This window comes from Micropterus dolomieu, linkage group LG04 (assembly GCF_021292245.1).
Source record: "Micropterus dolomieu isolate WLL.071019.BEF.003 ecotype Adirondacks linkage group LG04, ASM2129224v1, whole genome shotgun sequence".
Taxonomy (NCBI): domain Eukaryota; kingdom Metazoa; phylum Chordata; class Actinopteri; order Centrarchiformes; family Centrarchidae; genus Micropterus; species Micropterus dolomieu.
Window position 1 is genome coordinate 23,692,468 of NC_060153.1, and position 22,544 is coordinate 23,715,011.

Sequence of the window (22,544 nt, forward strand, 5' to 3'; positions counted from 1 at the left end):
AAGTGAGAGAGAGAGAGAGAGAGAGAGAGAGAGAGAGAGAGGACGATAAAGGCAAAGAGAAAGAGGGAAGGAGAAAAAGAGCAAGAGAGGGATGGGGAGGTATGATTCTCAGAGGACCATTGAATTTCCTTTCTTTCTTCTTTGCGTTTTTCATGGTCCTCTCACTCCCAGGTCTACACAGCTGTTTCAGGGCCGGGGGCTTCTTTCTCCAGAGCCCAGATGAAAGAGCCGCCCTAAGGAGCCCTGCAGGTAGGTCTGCTAAAGCCATTGCTCTGGCTGTCCACTGCCCAACATGTGAAATAAAAAAGGCAGAACGAGAATAAGGAGGGAGTGTAGAAGAGGGTGAGAGGGGAAAAAAAGAGGACAACGAAAACAGGGTTGAAGAGAAACTCAAAGATGACAGATGACAGACAAGGAGAAAAGACGGAGATGATGGAGAGAGAGAGATGGAGGAGCAGGCGGGACACCAGAGAAGGAGAGGAGGATGCCTGCCCTCAGCCACCCCAGACCTTCTCCTCCTCCTCCCCCTCACCACCCCCGATACCAGGAATGATGTCTGGTTTTATTGACTTTGTTAAACCATTTTCAATGCTACTTCCTATGTGTTTACAAGACAGTAAATCACGCTCCTTTCGGGGTGGGGGGTTGTCGGGTGAAATACAGGGGAAACATCTAAGTCTCTGGGAAGGAAGACCACTTGGATGGCGCCAACGACAACTTTGCAGCTTTGTAGCTCGCTGCCAGCACTTCACGCCACACACGCACACCTTTCCTCACTGGTAATTTATGGGGATGCCACTGGGGGCCCCTTTGTCTTGATCGCTTTCATTTTCATCTATTCTGAGAAGAGCAACTGAGTAATTTAAGACTTACTGAACGACAAAGTTGTTGTTGAGATACTTAAAAACAAGCCCACCAGGAGAAACTGCCAAACAGAACCGCTATACTCAACAGTTGTTAAAAGCTTCAACAGTGAGCTTTAGGAACACCACTCAAAGTCATTATGCAAACACATTTGGGTTATGGCAAAATTGGGTCCCCTTAATCACTTCTACACACTGGGGTCATTCCCAGACAGTCGTTTCATCCAGTTAAAAAGTCATTCAAGCTCTCCGCTGCGCTCAAACACGAGTAAGTACTTCAAACGTCATTCAGTGGCGAGAACTTTGACTTGATTTTCCAAATTTTCTCACAGTAACAATTTTCTCAGGCACTGGCATCGTGACAACGCCACACACACTCACTCATACACGCACTCACCAAATCATCACTGTGTGACTGAGCTGCTCCGAGTTCCCCCCACCCCTGTTAGCTCATTTTAATGGCACAGACAATTACTGTCCCTCTCACGCTGTCTTTCCATCAGTCCAAATTCATTTCTAAGATGACAATAAAAAAATAAGACAGACTACAAAAGAAACTCTAGAAGATTTTTTCAGTGCAGGGAAGGGAATTCATCAAGGCACCAACTTAGAAATAGCTTCTTTTCATTGGGTGATAGGCAACATCTTCTTGTCTGCCCTCATTTGAATAAAAACAAAATGTGTAACTGGGCATCCTATAAATATGTCACAGCAGCTCTGCATGCAAGATATGCAAAAATTCAAATTCACTGAGAACATGTTTACATAACTCCAGATTGTACATATTAAGAGAAAATAACTTTATTGGTACCTTTTTCTAATAAGTCATAGTAATAAGGGGTTTCTAAGTTGCACCTAATGTCTTTGTTAATATGAATTAATAATTTATTAATGCTTTATAGATACAGCAACAATACATTGATGACATCCCTTTTTGCGTTTACAGATAAAGTAATGTCATTAATAAAGTTGCTAATAAAGGGTCAAGAGTTTCTCTCTTTCTAATAAGCCATTGTGTATGATGTTATAAATGTCCATTTATCATTAATAAACAGTAAAAATTAATCTGAGTAAGTTATTAATAAATGTTAATAAATGAAAATAAAGTAAAAAATAATAAAATCTGCTGTTAAAAATGTTAATCAGTCAGGCTAGATTACCAACTGGGCAAAGCAGGCAACCTGGAGCCCAAGACTCTGAAGGGTCCCAAAAGCCCCAGCTCATTGCACATAAATTAATTTTAGTGATTTGATTAATTGCAAATTAATTATGGACTTTGCATCAGTATGATACAATATCAACTACTGTAGGTCCTACATTGTGAGGTAATCTTGTGGCTCTGTCTTGCAGAGGGGTCCTGGCTCAAAATCTTGTTTCAAGAGCTTTATTGTTTTATACACAATACACATTAAGTTAAGTCCAATTAAATTAGCACACATTAACAAGAATGAAGTAGTATTATAGCATACTGGTAAGAAGGTGGTAGGTGGGGATTCAGGAAGGGACCAACAGCAAATTTTTATTCCAGTGGCCCCTAACAGGTTAATCTATCCATAGTAGTAAGTCATTAATAAAGGGTAAAGAATTTCCAATTTTCTATGTGAGTCATCTATAAGTTTAAATGGTAATGCATCTTCAATAAAGGGTTTGCTAATAAGCTGTTAACCAATACATTTTGGTCCAGCTCCAAAGCCATTTTCCAGAAGGTCAGAGGTCAAATGGTCCACTGGAGGAGTGTTCATGATGAGCTAAAGTGCAAAGCAGACAAAGCAAGGACAGACAGCAGTCACAACCTGGCAACCCAAAAGTTGTTCTTATTAAAAAGCATTAGTTAAGAATTAATTAATTTTAGTAAAGCCATTAGTTATAACATATAAACCCTTTATGAAGGGTAACTTAAAGTGTTGCATTGTCAGTTAAATTTGCATCTAAATTTTAAAAATTCATTGTCATTTTATGTATGCCACTAATCCTCCGTGTCGTCCTGCACCAGGAACAAATGGTAACTTTCAGCGATGTTGAATTTGCAAGTCAGCACACAAGGTAAGCTATGGTGTGGTTACAGGCACATTATGTGGTTCACGTTGTTGCAACAAAGCAGCAGTGCATGGTTACAACAGGTGATTGAAGAGTTTCTCTTCTAAAAAGCCACTGAGGTTTGGGCGGTGAGCGACCAGATGACACGGAGAATCACAACATCCCACATTTTCTTTCCACCCAAACACACTCTCGTCTTCCTCTCTGGTTCTGTTTTTTTTCTCTTCCTCTATGGTGTCTACCTTTCCATTGGCTCTGTCTTATGCAAGAGTGTGTATTTTTATGTCTCACATTAGCTAGGGGGAATAATACCTCTCACTGAATGGTAGTCTACTCTGGGGCCTTTTCAGACATTCAGTCACTCCTCTTCTAAGAATAACCAATGCGCTTCTTTGCCAAAAGGTTCCTCTGTGTGATTTCTTTTTCACAGCGTCCAGTGATTGCTTTTTTTGTACCTCATTCGCTGATAGCAGGGCCTTGCATTAGTTAGCAAACTGTGATCCAAATGAGAAAAGCAGCATTGGGAGACTAAGAGAAAAAGCAAAAGACTCGGGATCTGGGGCAAAACCTGGACCTGTGTCAACTCTTCTCAAACTCATTAAGAGGCCAGAAAAGCCGGTCACTAGAGAATCTCAGGAGTGAGCCAGCTGACAGTTAGGTATGTAAAAAACTAGAATAAAAAATGATAGCTTCTGATCGTGTTTCAGAGGAAACTTTCATGTACAGTCTGGATAATTTTAGCCAAACCTGTCTGACAGGACACTTTAACAAAATGTCATTTACGTTTGCAGAGATGGAATTGTTTCTAAATTATAAGTGGCTGTTGTAGACTGTAGTGAAGTGAAAGAGATGTATGGACTGTACAGTACTGGACCAAATGTTCTCACTCAAGTTTTTTAAAGCAGAAAAAACTGCAGGGAAGATACTGTATGTGAGAATAACTAGCTAAGACTAAGAGTAAAATTAAAGGAATAATTCAACATTTTCACGCTAGTGTCTCTACGCTACTTATGAAGCTACAGCAAGCAGCTGGTTAGCTTAGCTAAGCTAGGCATAAAGACTAGAAACAGCTAGCCTGGCTCTGTCTGAAGGTAAAGAAATACCACCAGCAGCTCTAATACTCACTAATTAACACCATGTATCTTTACTTAATCCATACAAAAAACGAGGTGTCAAAACCAAGGTGTATTGATATGAGAGTTTAATGTCGATCTATTCCTTTAAGAACATAGGTCAGATTCAGTATACCAGTGTGGATTTTTCTGTATCAATACAAGTGGCACTATCAACAAAATTAATACTAATTTCCTCTGTCAGAAACTCTTTAGCTATTCACTCACTTCACATGATTGACTGCCCTCAACTAAATAAGAGAAAAACAACACTGATTATATAGAATCACACATTAACAAGCTATGTTTATCTTCAGGCAGCATACTCACAAACACAGGTCGTTTAGTGCACATTCTGTCTAGAGCTGCACAATTAATTGAAATATTATCAAAATCACAATATGGCCAAGTTGCAATATCCAAATCGTAGAGGTTGCAATTTGCGCTGCAGAGATGACCCGAACTACATCTTGTTCTCCACATGTTTGGTACAGACCCTAACAAATGTCACTTTGATGCAAAAATGATCATTCCCACTAATCGTGAGTCATACCACAAATTGTAAAATCTGTCAAAATCATCGCAATAGGATTTTTGTACCATATCATGCAACCCTCATTTTGTCTTAAAAAAAGAGATATTTGAATTCTTCTCAAATGTCCCCACTGGCTGTTATTGTCAGCTATCACTGTGGGAAATAGACAGCTTTTTTAAAAAATCAAGACCCAGGACTTGTGCCATTGTCTGGTCTTGGCTGACCGAAGGCCATGACAAGAGAAGACAAGGAAGCAAGCTGGCAAGTATCTTAGAGAGATGCAATGAAACAGTGTCTCACTTTCCCACATGTGAGACTGTCTGAATAGGGAATGTCGACAGATCTGAACATTTTAGTGGATAGAATTGATTCATGTATCTGTATATTTTGCATGAGACAGATATGGCTGGAAAATTAACAATTGAAGGGGTTTCAGAGAGCCGAAGGTTCCACCTGATGACTGAACATTCATGTTCTCTAAAATATAGAGAACAGAAATTTTGATTATTTCCATCAAACCACTGTACTGATAATCAACCCATGATATTCATTCATCCAATTTTAGCTATAGTATGCTATGGGACTTGAGAAAATAAAAAAATAATAATATGTGTGTTTAACTTTGCTCCAAAAAAATAAAGTTACATTTGAGTTATGCACACTAGAGTGTTAGAGCGGGTTTTAAATATACAGAGACCTACCATCTAGAGGACTCCAGGTGTCCTCTTCTTAATCAAATTCTCTTTCAATGACTCGTGACAGAGCTCATCTGTGGATTCAGACAGTCAAACATGCACTTTTGATGAGTCATTGTGTGGTCTTCATAAAACTCAATCTCTTTAATTACCACGCATGTGGATTTCATATTTGGATGTGTGATCAGTGCTTCATAGGGGTCAAAATATGAAAGAACAAAGTGCTGAATTGTTCCAGGTGGCAAAATCACTTGATGCAGCGTCCCGCTGGAACTAATAAGGCAGGTCCATTTTCACCCTCTAAATCCCCTGCATTGGCTGAAATGACTGATTTACAGCTAGGACATTGACCAAACTCACATAATTATATATATAGTATACTCTGGTAAAGCTGTTCTGTGTGAAAGGTGCAAAAGTTTCCCATACTGTTCATACAGAGAATATGGGCCTGCATTTGAGAACACTCACAGGTAAGAGTCAATGTCCAAAAGTTGGTTTTGGCTTGTTAGGATAATAATCTGATGTGAGGCTTGAAGACAGTAAGATTAACACTTCAATTCTGATTTAAAGCGTGCATTTGGACACTGATGTCACCTAAAATGTGTTTCACTCTTGGTGTCAAGAGGATTCAGACACACACAAGTAATTTGGAAGGAGGTGAAAGATGTTTTTTAGAACCATTTCGTGTGTTCAGCTTTGGCCTGTGCAGTTTCTCTCAGTTTTTCACAATTTGTGAATGACGCTCTCAATGTTTATTTCATCTGTACACACTCAAACAATTGAGAGAATGGGTTGAGCGTAACCTTTGTTTCAGACTTCCATTCATATGTCCTCACTTATTTAAGTTAAATTATCCTTTAAATTCTGGTGCAAATATCACGTTACACACCACTAAACCAAATAGAAAGACAGCTATTTTATCTTAAAGTAAAGACAGAAATGAACACTTTGGCACTGGTGGTAAAATGTTCCATCTTTGGGGTACACATAATCTAGATTAAAATTATACTACTGGTATTTCAAATGCGATACTTCAGTTATATTACAAGCTGTGAGAGAGTGTGGCTCTTATCCAAAAATGTACTTGATTTAGAGGGGAAAAAGCTACTTCAAAATCTTTATTTGCTGCTATCTTCTTGTGCTGGATTGAAAAGGCCTTCTACACGATTGATCAAGTTTTAAATTTGTTCCTGACAGGCAGAGTTCAAAGTGTCCCATGTTACAACCGCCCCCTTTCTTCCCTATCAGACGAATGTGTAACAGTCATGTTCCCTTTGAAGAAAGCCCTGCCGCTTTGTTGTCAGGAAGAATAATTACAATATAATTGCATGATGTAGTGTATGAAACCATGCTGCGAAAGTAGCAGACCAGGCCCAGGACACACTTTTGACAATCAAACCAGGATTGGGAAACGTTATGGGAGAAGGATTGTGAGTGAGAGAGCATTTGTATCCAAAGAAAAGGCTTTAGATGTTATGTGAAAACCATTTTGTGTCATGTGTTCACATGAAATACATATTACTTACATATGTAGGATGAAAAAGTACATCAAGGTCTGTCCTGAGGGACCACCAAACAACGTCTAACCTGCAGTACATGCCAGGGAATTTTTCCATGTAGACATTTCAGCTTCAGCTGTGATTTTACATGGATGAAGACACAGTAATATCATGAAATGTGCATGATTGAGATGAATGTCTATTATTGTGAATAAATGCCTTAAAAACATTCTGGAAGACTGCTGATTAGATTTTTTTGTGAGTGGCTCTAACCTGCATATTAATAAGCTGCTCTATTAATGATTGACTGCAGTTTATATTTTTGTATATGTTGTTACATTTAAAGTATTGATGAATGCTGTGTCTGTAGATGTGTAAGCAAATGGGTGCAGGCAAAGTGTTTTAATAAGTATTCAATTTCAAATTGGCTCCAGCTCGAATGCTCCGCCTGCTCTCGCCGAGGATATTGACTTTCCCGCAAGTTAAAGTATTTAAATGTAGAGGGAGACAGATGCTGTGTGTGGACTGCAGGCGACCACAAGAAATACACGTGTGGGAGGAAGGTTGACGTTGGAGTTGTACAATCTGTGCATCTTAGAGAGGGATAGCTGTAGCACCATTGCTGCAACTGCACGGAAAACAAATAAAGCCGCGGTGGTGCCAGCGGGATTCATTCAACATTTCTTTAATTTAATCCCCAACTTTTAGCGAAAATGCACAGTGCGCATCTGACCGCTGATGCGCAAAGATCCGTGCGTAAAACTAAAAACAATCGCAATTGATCCGTCATTGAAAGTCAGAGAGGATTTATTTCGACTTGAAACCTTAAGCACGACCTTCATTACTCGGGGAGTGGTTGACACGAAGAGGATTTGATGGAGGTCGTTTGGTGACAGCGACACTTTCTCCGGACTTTCAGTTTGGATTGGCAGCGCCTTTTATTTTACTGTACCAGCAGAGTGGAGTCTGGATCCTGCACCGGCATGGGACCCTGACAGTTTTGGATCTCTTAATTGCCACGGCTATCACCTTCTATGTGTAACAAGAAGGGGATAAAAACGGATCTGAAATCCCCATCAGGAGGAACTTTATTTCCAAGAGCTTCCAGCACCGAATCAGTGGAGTATTCATGAAGCAATATTTGAACTATTACAAGATGAGGCTGAGAACATCGAGGTTAGGTTATCTGTAAGTAAAGTGTCAAGATAATATAGTTGCCTATGGAATTCACTGAATTGGAGCAACAGGTTAGACTTTTTAATTTTCTTTTCTTTTCTTCCCTCAGGTTAATTCAGTTCACGGCGCTTTGCTTTTACGCACAGGTAACTCAGATTTTCACTTCAATAAAATGCATTAATGTTGCGTAAAGTACTATAATTGGGTAGGTAAAAGTTAACGGATATGTAGGCGCCGTGCTTAGCGGCGTATAGTTCAACGTCTCTACATCTGCAATAGGCTGCAATAACAATGAAAACATTTTATTATGAGTGCTATGGCAATTGGCAACAATTCAAACATCTTGAAAAGAGGTAAGCTTCAGCCTAAAAAAGTGATTGTTAAAACACATGTGGATGGAGAACGGCTGAAATGAGAAAAGAAGAAGTCAAGAAGGGGTGAAAGATCATCGGTGGCAAAAAAACAACCCATCAGAGGGAAATGTCACCCCCGAGGGTCCATGAAAGCATCTCCAAAAAGACACTGTGCGTCTACAAATAAATGAAATTAGAAAAATCAGGACGAATTAGGCTATTTAAATGCGATGAATGGCACAGCGAACTGTGGGCCTGGGCCTTGGCTGTTTGACTGGCAAGCTTTACTCTCCTCACAGCTGACTTTTTTTTAGGGTTTCCCCGAGTTGCAGGGTGAAATTAAAAAGTCATTTCGTATTTCATGACATGTGTTTCCTATATCGTCCGACAGAACACTGTGCAGTCTCCTCCAAATTTCAAGCACCATGTTACCGAGCAGAGCCGGCTGTCGGACCGGATGAGCCGCAGGTTGACACGAACCTACCAGCTGTACAGCCGCACCAGCGGGAAGCATGTCCAGGTCCTGGCCAACAAGAGGGTCAACGCCAACGGAGACGACGGAGCGGTGCACGGTAAGAAAAAAAGGGAGCGGAGAATAAGGCCAGCAGAGAGGGATGTGATTTAGAAATGATTATAAGACCTAATAAGTGATTTAGAAATTATTATAAGACCTAATAACACTATTTATATGAACTAAAATCATTTTTCAGTCTCCATTTAACCACTACAATTCTTCCTAGGCAGCAGGACGTTGGCAGTTACGTCAATTTATGAGAGAAATATGAAGACTATCGCGAGAATAGGCCTAGGCCTACGTCATGTTAATTACCCTTTGAACATTTTTGTAAATAGCCTAGCAAAACCCATACGTGAAGTGGCTTGTATAATTACATACTTACACACGGCTATATAATAAATAGCGGTACAAAAGTCCACATATGTTAATCCATTCAGGGAGAGCATTTTTATTGTCTCTGAAATGATTAAGCAAAATTTACTTTCAGTCCCTGGTGTTATGGCCAGATCAATCCAAACAGCTAAACACTAAATGACAGCTAAAGGCCATCGTTTCTTACATTTCAATGCCTTTAAACCTCAGGAAAATGATAAAATAGGAAACATGTTCGTCTTACAAACAGGGGAATTGTTTAAATTCAATGGTGCGCGGGGCAGTGTTGAAAAGCAGTATAAATTATGTCGTTTTTGGCAGCCTGTTGGAAAATGTTTGAGCCAGGAGAAACAGCAGTAGCGATTGTAAACATCGTTAGTGGCATCAGTGTTGCCTATTTTTATGGCCTTATGAAAGTGATTTATTTCTTTAGTGTGTTAGTAGTCCAGAAAGCCCTTGACACCTGTTATGATGGACTTTAGGGAGAGACTTTCTTGTTTACTTCTAGCACGGAAAAAAGGTTAAGGCTTAAATGTAAAGGGAGCAGAATTCCTGTCACCAGAGGATTTTTTGTGTGTCTAGCCATCTTTCCACCACAGCCACCACCATCCATCCACTTCTCAATGCCTGCTTTTTGGAGGCTCATTTTATGAGGAATTTTCATTGCATTGCAACTCAATGTATGACTCAATTTATAAGGAGCGGTGAAGTCAGCATCTTCACTTTATACCTTTTCCTCTCCTTGCCTCTCCTGTGTGCTCTTTTGTCTTTTAAATTTCTCGGCCTACACACACATTCGCACAGAGGGAATGAGACTCAGTCATGCACACATGTGCTACACATCCTAAGTGGGTGTCACTCTTGTAACTGGCCCAAATCTGACCGCTGCTCTGTGCTTGTGGCTGTGTCCCTGACCGCAGTATTCTCACTCTCCTTTATCCCCAGTCTGAACTGCATCACAGCACAGCATTTACAGACATTCAGCAACAATCCCGCCGTGCAAAATCACTATCATTTGGTGCTATTTTGGAAGGCTCTCTTGCTTTGTTAAAGGCAGCCACTGGATCATAAAGGGATTAAGAGGGAATTTATATGTCATCTTCATGATTCTGGTTCACTGGTCAGGATCATCACAACGATTTAATGCCATTTAATGATGACACGATGTAATTCAAGTTTATTACAGTGTCTAGCATGCATAAAGAATAGAGCTCATTTTTCTCACACACTGTAACATCATAATCTGCATGCCTGCCAAATGTCAGAACTGTGTCATCTCATTATTGGGGATCCGTTTTGTCTGTGCAGCTAAACTGGAGGTGGAGACGGACTCTTTTGGAAGTCGCATTCGCATTAAAGGGGTGAAGACAGGATACTACATATGTATGAACAAGAGGGGGAAGCTGATCGGCAAGGTAATCTGGAATTCATTGTGTTGTGGCTGCATATGACTGAAGCAACATGTTGAAGTTTGTTTCTTGGAAATGTTATTCCACATTTGAAGCTTATGGCGACACATTCACAGTCAGAACAAATTTGATTTTGAAATTAGGCCCTCTTAAGGTTTTAAAAGGTATTTGATTGTCTGGAAATAAAAAATGACGATGATTCCACTTCCTGGAAATTGTTCAAAATACCCCCCCCCCCCCTTTTTTCCTTTCCCAGCGGAAAGGACGAGGCAAAGACTGCATCTTCACAGAGATTGTTCTGGAAAACAACTACACAGCACTCCAGAACGCCAAGTACGAAGGCTGGTACATGGCTTTCACACGCAAGGGCCGTCCGAGGAAGGCCTCCAAGACCAAGCAGCACCAGAGGGAGGCCCACTTCATGAAGCGTCTACCCAGGGGGCACTTGCTGAGCGAGAAGAGACCATTTGATGTCCTTCCTCTGGCTGTCCCCATGCACCCTTTCAGCAAGCGGACTAAACATTCCCATCACCAGCGCACAGGGGGCCACTGAGGATTGAAACCACTGAAGGAGAACTGTGGACGAACCAGCACAGAAGAACCACTACAAGAGAAAACAAGTGCTCCCAGAGAAATGAACTTTTACAGTCAAGTGCCCATACACCTTTTGCCTCATTTTGTGGACTTCTTTGTGTAATTCTTTGTACTGGATTGTATGTAACCATTGACTATCTAATCTGCTAGTTATTTCCAATTCAGACAGACTTTAGGACAGATTTTACTTATTAAATCAAGGGTCATTTAAAGTACTGAAGACCTCAACAATATTGTCATGAATGAAAACCTTTTGGTTAGAAGTTCCCCAGCTCAGCAATAAAAGAATGTTTAAAAGAGAAATGAGTACAATGAAGCTAGACACGGCAGCTATATGTGGATTTTCTTGTGGTTACAGCATCTGAGTCTCAGTTGACATGCTATCTTGTCTTTAGGAGGCCATTATATACATATATGAATATATTTTTACTGTAAAAATGTAAATGACGTCAAATGATGGAAATATTTATTGTAGAGTGTATATTAAAACCACTAAAGAATCAGTTCATGAGCTGCTTCTCTTGTGTACTTGTTTTGGGATGGAAAGCTAGCATACATTGTTGGTTGCCCCCCAAAACTGTTGTTTTTTTTCTCCTTCTTCTTTTTGAAGCTGGAGACCCAGATAACTGAGGGGCAATATCTGTGACAGGCTACTGAATTCAATGTGCTCAGCAAGTGAGACTTGGGCCTGAATGGCCCGAGCTATGCATTAAAAGCGATGAGGTCAGCCCACCATTTTGGCCCAAACAAAGGTTACCACCATGTAGTTGCATTTCTCACGATCGCACACCGTAACCCTCTGATCAAATGGGCCCTTTGTGAAACCTCATATAAAAGGGCATGTTATACAATAGTGGGTTCGAATAATAACACGAGGAGGGGTCAGTTATCAAAAAGAAGCCAGTCACACAGGGAGGGGTGAAGGGTTGGAACAAGGGGGGTTTGCAGAGAGGGAGCGGAGGGGTTGTAGAAAAAGCATCAGGGCCTGTGTGGCAAAATGTGGCATCGGCTGAAAGAGGGGGAATGGCTGGGAAGAGGCATTCGGGAATAAAAGGGAGGTAGAAAAGAAACTCTCTTCCCAGAAGCAGTTGAGCATGACCACCAGAGGCCAAACGACAGGGGAGGAAGAAGACCCTGAACAGAGGGACTCAGCTGCTCTCACAGTGCATGAGCGGGATGTCCAATTTGCTAGTTGGTGTTTGCTGCCGCAGGAATTTGTTTTGACAGCAGCTTGAGCTCTGAAGACTGTAAAGCATTAAAGTAAATTACCACAATTAAGATCTCAGAATGAATATTTGGTATTTAGGGCATCTGCTCTACAGAATATACTTCTTGCGTGATATATTTAAGTGTTATTAAGGGTGCACCTCTTAAAAAACCAAACAGGCAAATGCTACTTAATCAAGTATTTTATAAATGCATTTTTCAAAGTTAAAAAAAAAATCCATCAAGTCTCTCACAAAAATTTGCAAAACAACAGGACAGGCTGGGTTTACAATGTTTTCTTGTATTCATATTCTTTCCATCTGGAAGAAGACAAAGCACAATAGTGAGAGAGACCTGTGGTTTTGTCTTTGCTCTTTGCACTTGCTCTCCGGGTTTGGACAAGTGGTAAAAAATGCAAGGAATCACAAGGTTTCAACAATCTATATTTAAATGCCATTGTCTCTTTAAAACAACGCTGTTCTTTTTATATCCACTGTCTAAGTATTTCTGACTGGACAGTGTTTGTCTTAATTAAACTTGGTGGAAAAAGCAGACAAATATCCCATTTGAAGCATGTATCTCTATAATTCTTCTTTACATGTCATATACACATAAACTTCAAAAATCCAAACACTTGAAATACTGTCTTTATATTTGTCTTTGTCAGACAATAACATGAAATCCATTTGGAACAAAGCTCTGTAACCGTGGCACCTATTTCTAACTTGGGTCTATGGAGTTTTAGCTAGAGACCACAGAGTCAGAGTGACCCTCTGTAAAGGGAAACAGTAACACCAGCTTGCTCGCTTACCAAAGTTTCAGTAATGGCTTTCAGGGTGGCCCACTACATGCAAGGAACATGAGGGTATTCAGTTAACACAAATGGGATGTGCTCGTAACAGTGACCCCGGAACGAACAGGGATGAGGCATTGTGTGTTTTGAGTGTTTTACAAGGACATCAATGAATGGAGGGTGGTAGGTTATGTGACCCCAATCAAAATTGCTCCCTAGTAGGTTTGGTAACAAGTAGCAAAAATAGACACCGTTGTAATATAATTTCAAATCGCTCATGGTTCAGCTACAAAGTTAATAAATCTGGTTGTGAGTATCAAATATAAATGGCAGGACAACTTTAAACACTAACAACTCTAATAAAGGGACACCAATTAGAAAACACAATTGGAAGCATTTAACCATTGACAAGGCACTACGCAAAGGTCTTCTTAATGAAGGGATCCACTAAAGACAAATAAAAGAGAGCTTAAATGTGACGGGAAAATGATGCAGTGATGCTCTGCTTTAAATGCAACTTATTCTCTTGCTCCCACAGTCAGAATTCACTGAGTTTTGCAATCGACATCCCCTTCACCAGTCCCCTTCAGTTTCTTCAGCTCCTTCAGTAGCTCCTGTTCAAGGGTTAAGATCTCCTTGGGTTTCTTGTACTAGACAAGAGAGAAGAAAAATAATTACTTCACCATTCTCCTTGCCTCCCTCCTGCAAATCCCTCACTGTCATCATGTCGAAAGAGTGCTGAAAATGTAAGGCAAATATCACAACACTGATATTGTTGTAATGTCAAAAAACTGTGGAGTAAGTGACAGGTGCACAGAGGAAAACCTGGAGGACAAAATCTAAGAAAAAATAGGCAGGTATCGCATCCTCATAATTTGCATAAAATGCATTAATAAGTTAAACATTTATGGATACAAATATTATTTTAAAAGTATAGTAAGTAATTTTGTATATTGTTTTTATTTATTATTCAGATTGCAGAGATGATACTGTTTGGGTCCCTGCAGTCAACATTCTATTTAAAGCATTAGGTAACAGTAGAGATATAGATTAATTTATTTTTAATTGTTTTATAGGACTTACGCTGACAATTAAAGTGTTGTTGGAGTGAGTGAAGCTGATTGCAGAGCTGTCCAATGGTAGCTGACTGCGATCTAAATCAGGAACAACAAACTTCTTATAATACCTGCCAGAGACATAAGACATGGAAAGGATCTCATGAGTTTATCACAGCACTGTATAGACTAATGTATTGTAAACAGTGCCATCTATAGGGAGGACTCATGGATTACAACACACAAGTGTACAACACTTTTTATATACAGTCTATGGTACAACACAGGCATGAAAAGAACCATTGAACCAGAAAAGCAGTGTCATTCATATTTACTTTTTGTTTGAGGTTTTTATGATGATGCATCTCTCAGACGGCTCCACAGAAACACTGAAGACATCTTTGTGGTAGGGAAGGTTGCGGATTCTCCACTGAAAGCTGGTCTTTGTGTCTTTGCGCGTGAACACAGGCTGTGGAAACAGAAAAAATCCATTTTACAGACATGACATTTACTAGTGTTTTCCCTAAAACTAAGAGTGATCTAAAACAAACAAAAATAGAAAATGAAATGAAGTGGTTCAACTTTAACTCTAAAGTCAAAGAGAACATAGAAGAACTCACATTGGAGCAGCTCTCCTTGATCACCTCCGGATCCAAAGAAGTGACAGGGTCTGCAAGTGGCTCCCCAACCTCTACCTGCCATTGGCCCTGAGCTCCAAGGGGGCTTTTATGACGCCACTTTCGTACTGAAAAGTACCAAACGCTTTATAAGAAGCATAAACTTATGCCATTGAAAGTCAAAACGCCAGCAGCTACTGTAGATGCTGCTGTGTAAAACTCAAAACTGTTGCTTACCAGTGAGCTCATCTGTTTTCAAGTCATACTCTTCTGCCATTTCTTTTCCATCTGTAAAGAGGTAGTGGATCTTTCTTTTTCCTGGAGGTGGATTGTGTAAAGATTTATCATAAAAAAACCCACGCACACACACACAAAACAAACAGAAAACTATAATGTTACCAACTGTAATGTTTCTATTTCTAGTTTAGCAAAAACAAGTCATCTAGCTTCAGTGCTAATCCAGCATTACATGTGATCATACGAGTACAACATTTAATTCATATTTGGTTAAATAAAAACAGCTGTTATGTTAATTTCGGTAAACAGAAAATGGATGGATAAAGGGATCAGACACATCTCACAATTAGTAAGCATTACATGCTTCACATTTAGGACACAGCTTTTCAGAAACTGTATATGCTATATTGGCGACGTGTTGTTGATAAATTATAGATATCTTACTGTTTTTCCAGTGTCTGTTTATATTAAAACAACGTGTGTAATATGCTTCTGCGTCCGTTGTACCACCTGCCTGTCGCCTAGTAACAATCCTGTTAGCTGGGAAGCTAGCTATGTTGCAATGAGGCGTCATTCTGGCGAGTTGACAGATGCAAAAAAAAAGCAATAAAAGTGTTTTTCTTCTTTGTTAGTTACTCACCATCGTGTATCAAAGCTGTTTTCTTTGACGATTTTAGGATATCAATCCAGCTTTTCACAGCCATGTTTCTAAAGATGTTTCTGGCACGGGGCCACTTCCGGACTCAAAACGTAACCACAGCAACCGAGGTCGATACACACATTAAAAAGGAAAATATTAAGAGAATTGACAAATCATTTTCATCGTAAAATGACTAACAAACAACAAAGTTGTAATATGTAGATTCATTTTAAACAAAACTAAAACAAATAATTGACCCGGAAGTGAAATGTTTGTATTGTATTGTTTTCCGGCGTGCATATGGTTACATTCAGGGCTCTGGTTCCATCCACCAGAACGGGGGTAAGAGCCAAAAAATTACAGTTTAAAATGTTTTCTGCTTAAAATGTGCAATTATATATGGATATGTTTGAATTCTTTAAATATGGAGTAAAATGATAGTTGAAATAGTCTAAATACTGTCTGTTTCTAACCATCATAAGCTAACGTAACGTTAAAAGGTAACATTAACGTTAGTTAACGTTATTCAAGTTAGCTAACACTATGTTGCGGTAAGAAATACTGATTTCTCAGCCTGTGTCTTAACTTATCTTAATTGATCTTGTTGACAACTCAGAGCAGCTGTACGATAAATGTACTTTGCTGTTTTGTTCTAACTACGGTAACGTTATTTGATATGACAAGCGTCAATCCAATTGCAGTGGTGGAATGGCACAAAGTACATTTAGTTCAGTATTGTGGAAAAACTAATTTGAGGTCCTTGTACTTTAGTTTAGTGTGTTGATATTATGCTACATTATAACGTTATTCAAATATTTACTTCACTTCAAAGGTAATTATTGTATTGTTTACTACATTCATATTACAGCTAACGTTACAGTTACTATTAGTTACTTTGAAGATTGATGCTTTCAACATGATCATGTTAACAATATTCATGTGTTGTTAGATAAAAAGGTTAATGTCGTTAAAATTAGCTCAAACGACTAGATACAACCTTAACATGCAACTTACACATTAATACATTAGTAAATAAAATAAGCCAATATAACATTTAGTAATATAAGACTAGCTGGGGGCACTCTGTCTTCTGCTTTTACTTTTGATACTTAAGTACATTTATATGATAATACTTACATACTTAATTACCTTTTTGAATGCATGACTTTAATGTTGTATTTTACAGTGTAATTGCACTGCTATCAAACTGTAACTTTGAAAACCACAGCAGAATCCAAAATATGAAAAGCAAACAAATAGCATCCCAAAAAATGTTTTCCCATTATGTAATACTAAAATCAATTTTCCAGTGTGAACCCACTATATATATTATGTTACTCTGACACTATTAGAATAAGTATAGTATAGTGTACCATTAGTTGTATACACTTTCCAGATTTGTGAAAAATTTATAGATAACTTAATTTTGCTTCATATTGCAGGTCACTGGCGCCCCCTTTAAGAGACAAGATGGAGTGTCGTCACGGGATTATGAAAGCATTCCCGAAAGTTAAAAGAGCCAAAGCGTTACACGGAAAGGATGCTCCCCCAGTAAAGAAGAAACCTGATGAATGTGATGTGACAGGTTGGTACTGATTTTTTTTTTGCGTGTGTGTGGATGAAAAATTTGTGAATAAAAAGAAGAAGCCACAATATGCAACATATTTGCTCAATGTAACGTGTTCCCTTACTTCTGTCCCAGGAAACACTTTTAATGGTGTCACTGTGTACATCCTGCCTGCTGGAATAGGAAATGCCAGATACCAGATCTTCCAAAGACAAATTCAGCAGAATGGAGGACAGACGGAGAGTTCACTGTGTCCCAGTGTCACTCATGTTGTTGTGGATGACAACATGAATATCGACAGGGCTCTGCGCTTAATGAAAGTAGATTGCATGCCCTCAGGAGTCCACCTGCTGAAATGTACTTGGTTGAGCCTGTGCATCAGTGAGAAACAAATGCTGGATGTTGACAGCTACAGCCTTCTTCTACCCAAGAGGTTCATGACCTAATAGTACTTTTTAGAATGCTAATTTCTGTAAGATGTCGTTAATCTCATGATGTTACCAGTTTATCTATGCTTGTCAATACACTACAGAGGAGCAAGCCATGGTGAATGCAAATCAACTTTTCACTTCACTTCATCTTCACTTCACATCACTTCACTTCATCACTTTTGCCACTTCAAAGTATTTACAAAACTGCATACATTGAGACAACAGATATATAGTAGAAAATTCAATGAGTCGTCGCTCTTATCACATCTCTTAATGTTCCCTCTACTTAGGGAATCTGAAACACGTCATGAAAATATTAAAGAAGAGTTGCCAAATGTCAAGCCATCTGTGCAGCCAGTGTCGGATCAAAACAATCAAGAGGAGACCATAGACATGGTAGGTTTCCAGGTCATGTGTAGAAAACACAGTTTTACAGGTTTCTTATGAAGTAAGTCTTTCAGTCATTTATCATTTTAGGGAATTTGGGACAGAAGCTAGACCTTAAACACATCAAAAGTCAGTGTGTGTTGGATTGTTATTATAGCTTTACATTACATTTTACTCTCAGACAGTCCCAGACACCAAAGAGGAAGTGCAAGGAGAGGAAGACGGGGTCTCTCAGAGTGATCTGGAAGCTCTCATCACTGGCCAGCACCCCAAAGAGGAGACTCCCGGCCCCAGTCTTGAACCTGGTCCAGACTCAGCAGCTCAGAAGCTGGTCTCAGGGAAGTGGGTCTGTGCCCAGTCCTCTCAATCCAAAAATCACAACTTCAACAAGCACATCACAGACAAACTAGAAGTCCTGGCAAAGGCGTACACACACCAGGGGGACAAGTGGAGGGCACTGGGCTACTCTAAAGCTATAAACGCACTGAAGAGTTACCATAAGCCTATTACATCATATCAGGTAACCTATAGCAGATGCTTTTAATATTATGTTGTTGGTAGTGGCATGTAGTTTTTGTTGGAAAAAAGGTAAATACACAGTTTATTTGAAGTCCACGATACGGGGATTATTTTGCGTATATTCCTGTCTTTAACAGGCTTTTTTTCGTTTGTTTTAGGAGGCTTGTCAGATCCCAGGAATTGGAAAACGCATGGCCGACAAAATTGATGAGATCATGGAAAGCGGCCACCTGCGAAAGCTAGATCACATTGGAGAGGCTGTGCCTGTGTTGGAGCTCTTTAGTAACATCTGGGGTGCAGGAGTTAAAACTGCACAGTTGTGGTACCAACAGGTAAGGCATACACACACGTTGAATTAAAATAATGCCGACATACTTGAAGTTTTATTTACCCATATGCTATTCACATCAATGTACAGTTTACAACACGGTGACAAGATATCTACTTGTAGTAAAAGATATGTAAGACAATAGAAATACAGTCCAGATTAACACTCTGGATTACAGACTAACTGATAAAATAGCTGGTTCGTTATAGTACCGATATTAGCTTATTTCCTATAAATTGGTGTTTGCATAAGTAACAAGAAATGGCAGTGCAGAAAGGCCAAAGATATGTTTGAGGCATAAGAAATGGTGTTTCCAATATATAATTTGTCCACCAGAGAGCACTGACATTTATTTTTAAATTATAAAATGTACCCACTCCGTACTAACCCTAAGCCTAACACTTCAAAAATCAAATTTAAGAGATCCTTTTCTAAAATATTTGTTTACAAATGTTAAAATGGTTAGATCATTATTGGATTATCTAAACTCTAAAATATTTCTGCATTGTCCTCAAAAATCCAGTATCTGTCGGGCTATGGGTCCCTTTTAATTAGGAGCTTCTTCATTGGGGGCTTTTATTGCTTGGTAATACTGTGCTTTATGAAAAGATAACAGAAATAAAACACGAGTTGTGAAAGTGTGTGATCTTCATCAGAACCTTAAGGAATAGAAATTAGGCTGTGGGCTATATATTTAATCCTAATTAAATTAATAACTATGGCAAGAAGGAAATGGGAGGCAATGTTTAATAAATAACATTCTGTAGTCCTTGAAGATTTTCTTAAAAATGTTATTCTCTTTTAGGGATTTCGCACATTGGAGGATATCCGCACAAAAGCTCACCTGAGCAACACTCAGAAAATAGGACTCAAGCACTACAATGACTTTCTAGACCGAATGCCTAGAGAAGAAGCAGCAGCCATAGAGAAAGTGGTAATGCATCTTCATTTGTTGCAGTATCTACATGTATCATTCTGTGATGACGACTGAAACATGTTTAGTCAAGTTTTGAGGTGAGACATTTTTGAAAAAGATTCCCCAGTACCCCTCAAACATTTGGAAGCGGAAGGCTTGAAGTAGGAAAAAGTTTGTGTCAGCTTTCCTTGACTGCTTGATAATGGGAAAACCATACTGTGTTCTCACAATGTGGAGCATCCCAAAGGGGAAAACTAACTCTTGAAACTTGCTGCATCTTGAGTTAGCCAGATACCTGTTCACTCCAGAGCGAGAATAACGCTAGTTGTTTTCATATTGTATTACTTGGATTTTCTTTTTCCTCCAACGCTGCCAAATAGTAAGTACACATGAGATAGATGAAGAAAGCATGTGTACTCCCTCAGGCTTGTCAAAAATAATATGTGATGCTTTAGCAAAACTACCTCCCAGTATTTGGCTGGAAACAGAGACCCTTTGGCACGCTGTGGCAGCCAGTGGCACCCTGTGGCAGCCAGTGGCACCCTGTGGCAGCCAGTGGCACCCTGTGGCAGCTAGTGGCACCTGTAGCACCCTGTGACAACTAGTGGCACCCTGTGGCGCGCTGTGGCAGCCAGTGGCACCCTGTGGCGCGCTGTGGCAGCCAGTGGCACCCTGTGGCACCCTGTGGCGCCCTGTGGCGCCCTGTGGCGCGCTGTGGCAGCCAGTGGCACCCTGTGGCGCCCTGTGGCGCGCTGTGGCAGCCAGTGGCACCCTGTGGCAGCTAGTGGCACCTGTAGCACCCTGTGACAGCTAGTGGCACCCTGTGGCACTCTGTGGCAGCTAGTGGCACCTGTAGCACCCTGTGACAGCTAGTAGCACCCTGTGGCACTCTGTGGCAGGTAATGGCACCCTATAGCACCCTGTGGCACTCTGTGGCAGGTAGTGGCACCCTATAGCACCCTGTGGAACTCTGTGGCAGGTAGTGGCACCCTATAGCACTCTGTGGCAGGTAGTGGCATGCTATAGCACCCTGTGGCACTCTGTGGCAGGTAGTGGCACCCTATAGCACCCTGTGGCACTCTGTGGCAGGTAGTGGCACCCTATAGCACCCTGTGGCACTCTGTGGCAGGTAGTGGCACCCTATAGCACCCTGTGGCAGGTAGTGGCATGCTATAGCACCCTGTAGCACCCTGTGACAGCTAGTGGCACTCTGTGGCACTCTGTGGCAGCTAGTGGCACCTGTTGCACCCTGTGACAGCTAGTGGCACCTGTAGCACCCTGTGACAGCTAGTGGCACCTGTAGCACCCTGTGACAGCTAGTGGCACCTGTAGCACCCTGTGACAGCTAGTGGCACCCTGTGGCATCCTGTGGCAGGTAGTGGCACCCTATAGCACCCTGTGGCACTCTGTGGCAGGTAGTGGCACCCTATAGCACCCTGTGGCAGGTAGTGGCACGCTATAGCACCCTGTGGCACTCTGTGGCAGGTAGTGGCACCCTGTAGCACCCTGTGGCACTCTGTGGCAGGTAGTGGCACCCTATAGCACCCTGTGGCACTCTGTGGCAGGTAGTGGCACGCTATAGCACCCTGTGGCAGGTAGTGGCACCCTATAGCACCCTGTGGCACTCTGTGGCAGGTAGTGGCACCCTATAGCACTCTGTAGCAGCTAGTGGCACCCTGTGGCAGCTAGTGGCACCTGTAGCACCCTGTGGCAGCCAGTGGCGCCCTGTGGCACCCTGTGGCACCCTGTGGCGCGCTGTGGCAGCCAGTGGCACCCTGTGGCAGCTAGTGGCACCTGTAGCACCCTGTGACAGCTAGTGGCACCCTGTGGCACTCTGTGGCAGCTAGTGGCACCTGTAGCACCCTGTGGCAGCTAGTAGCACCCTGTGGCAGCTAGTGGCACCTGTAGCACCCTGTGACAGCTAGTGGCACCCTGTGGCACTCTGTGGCAGCTAGTGGCACCTGTAGCACCCTGTGGCAGCTAGTAGCACCCTGTGACAGCTAGTGGCACCCTGTGGCACTCTGTGGCAGCTAGTGGCACCCTGTGGCACCCTGTGGCAGGTAGTGGCACGCTATAGCACCCTGTGGCACTCTGTGGCAGGTAGTGGCACCCTATAGCACCCTGTGGCAGGTAGTGGCACCCTATAGCACTCTGTGGCAGGTAGTGGCATGCTATAGCACCCTGTGGCACTCTGTGGCAGGTAGTGGCATGCTATAGCACCCTGTGGCACTCTGTGGCAGGTAGTGGCACCCTATAGCACCCTGTGGCACTCTGTGGCAGGTAGTGGCACCCTATAGCACTCTGTAGCAGCTAGTGGCACCCTGTGGCAGCTAGTGGCACCTGTGGCGCGCTGTGGCAGCCAGTGGCACCCTGTGGCAGCTAGTGGCACCTGTAGCACCCTGTGACAGCTAGTGGCACCCTGTGGCACTCTGTGGCAGCTAGTGGCACCTGTAGCACTCTGTGACAGCTAGTGGCACCCTGTGGCACTCTGTGGCAGGTAGTGGCACCCTATAGCACCCTGTGGCAGGTAGTGGCACGCTATAGCACCCTGTGGCACTCTGTGGCAGGTAGTGGCACCCTATAGCACCCTGTGGCACTCTGTGGCAGGTAGTGGCACCCTATAGCACTCTGTGGCAGGTAGTGGCATGCTATAGCACCCTGTGGCACTCTGTGGCAGGTAGTGGCA

The 22,544-nt window shown here is 41.5% G+C and overlaps 3 protein-coding genes across 6 annotated transcripts in view; 2 read left to right on the plus strand and 1 right to left on the minus strand.

Moving 5' to 3' along the window:
• The first annotated feature begins 7,870 nt into the window (after positions 1-7,870).
• Positions 7,871-11,547, plus strand: fgf8b (fibroblast growth factor 8b). The gene is made up of 5 exons (XM_046047694.1): positions 7,871-7,929; positions 8,027-8,063; positions 8,662-8,842; positions 10,468-10,574; positions 10,825-11,547. The coding sequence occupies exons 1-5, from the start codon at positions 7,871-7,873 to the stop codon at positions 11,119-11,121; spliced, it is 681 nt and encodes a 226-aa protein (XP_045903650.1). The 3' UTR covers positions 11,122-11,547.
• Positions 11,548-12,553: 1,006 nt separating this feature from the next.
• Positions 12,554-15,890, minus strand: dpcd (deleted in primary ciliary dyskinesia homolog (mouse)). 2 transcript variants are annotated; one of them, XM_046047730.1, is made up of 6 exons: positions 15,711-15,890; positions 15,071-15,151; positions 14,837-14,961; positions 14,552-14,685; positions 14,245-14,347; positions 12,554-13,811 (listed from the first exon to the last, which is right to left on the minus strand). In XM_046047730.1, the coding sequence occupies exons 1-6, from the start codon at positions 15,772-15,774 to the stop codon at positions 13,707-13,709; spliced, it is 612 nt and encodes a 203-aa protein (XP_045903686.1). In that variant the 5' UTR covers positions 15,775-15,890; the 3' UTR covers positions 12,554-13,706. The 2 variants fall into 2 exon arrangements, with proteins under 2 accessions (XP_045903686.1, XP_045903687.1); XM_046047731.1 differs by lacking the exon at positions 15,711-15,890 and adding an exon at positions 15,515-15,580.
• poll (polymerase (DNA directed), lambda) overlaps positions 15,839-22,544 on the plus strand; it is a 9,333-nt gene continuing 2,627 nt past the window's right edge. The window contains exons 1-7 of one of the 3 annotated variants that reach the window (XM_046047729.1): positions 15,841-16,052; positions 17,153-17,295; positions 17,413-17,710; positions 17,999-18,104; positions 18,277-18,441; positions 18,773-18,946; positions 19,748-19,876. In XM_046047729.1, coding sequence (XP_045903685.1) covers positions 15,979-16,052; positions 17,153-17,295; positions 17,413-17,710; positions 17,999-18,104; positions 18,277-18,441; positions 18,773-18,946; positions 19,748-19,876 — 1,089 coding nt within the window. In that variant the 5' untranslated portion in view covers positions 15,841-15,978. Of the gene's footprint in view, positions 16,053-17,152; positions 17,296-17,412; positions 17,711-17,998; positions 18,105-18,276; positions 18,616-18,772; positions 18,947-19,747; positions 19,877-22,544 lie in introns of all 3 variants that reach the window. The other 2 variants (XM_046047727.1, XM_046047728.1) reach the window with 2 other exon arrangements.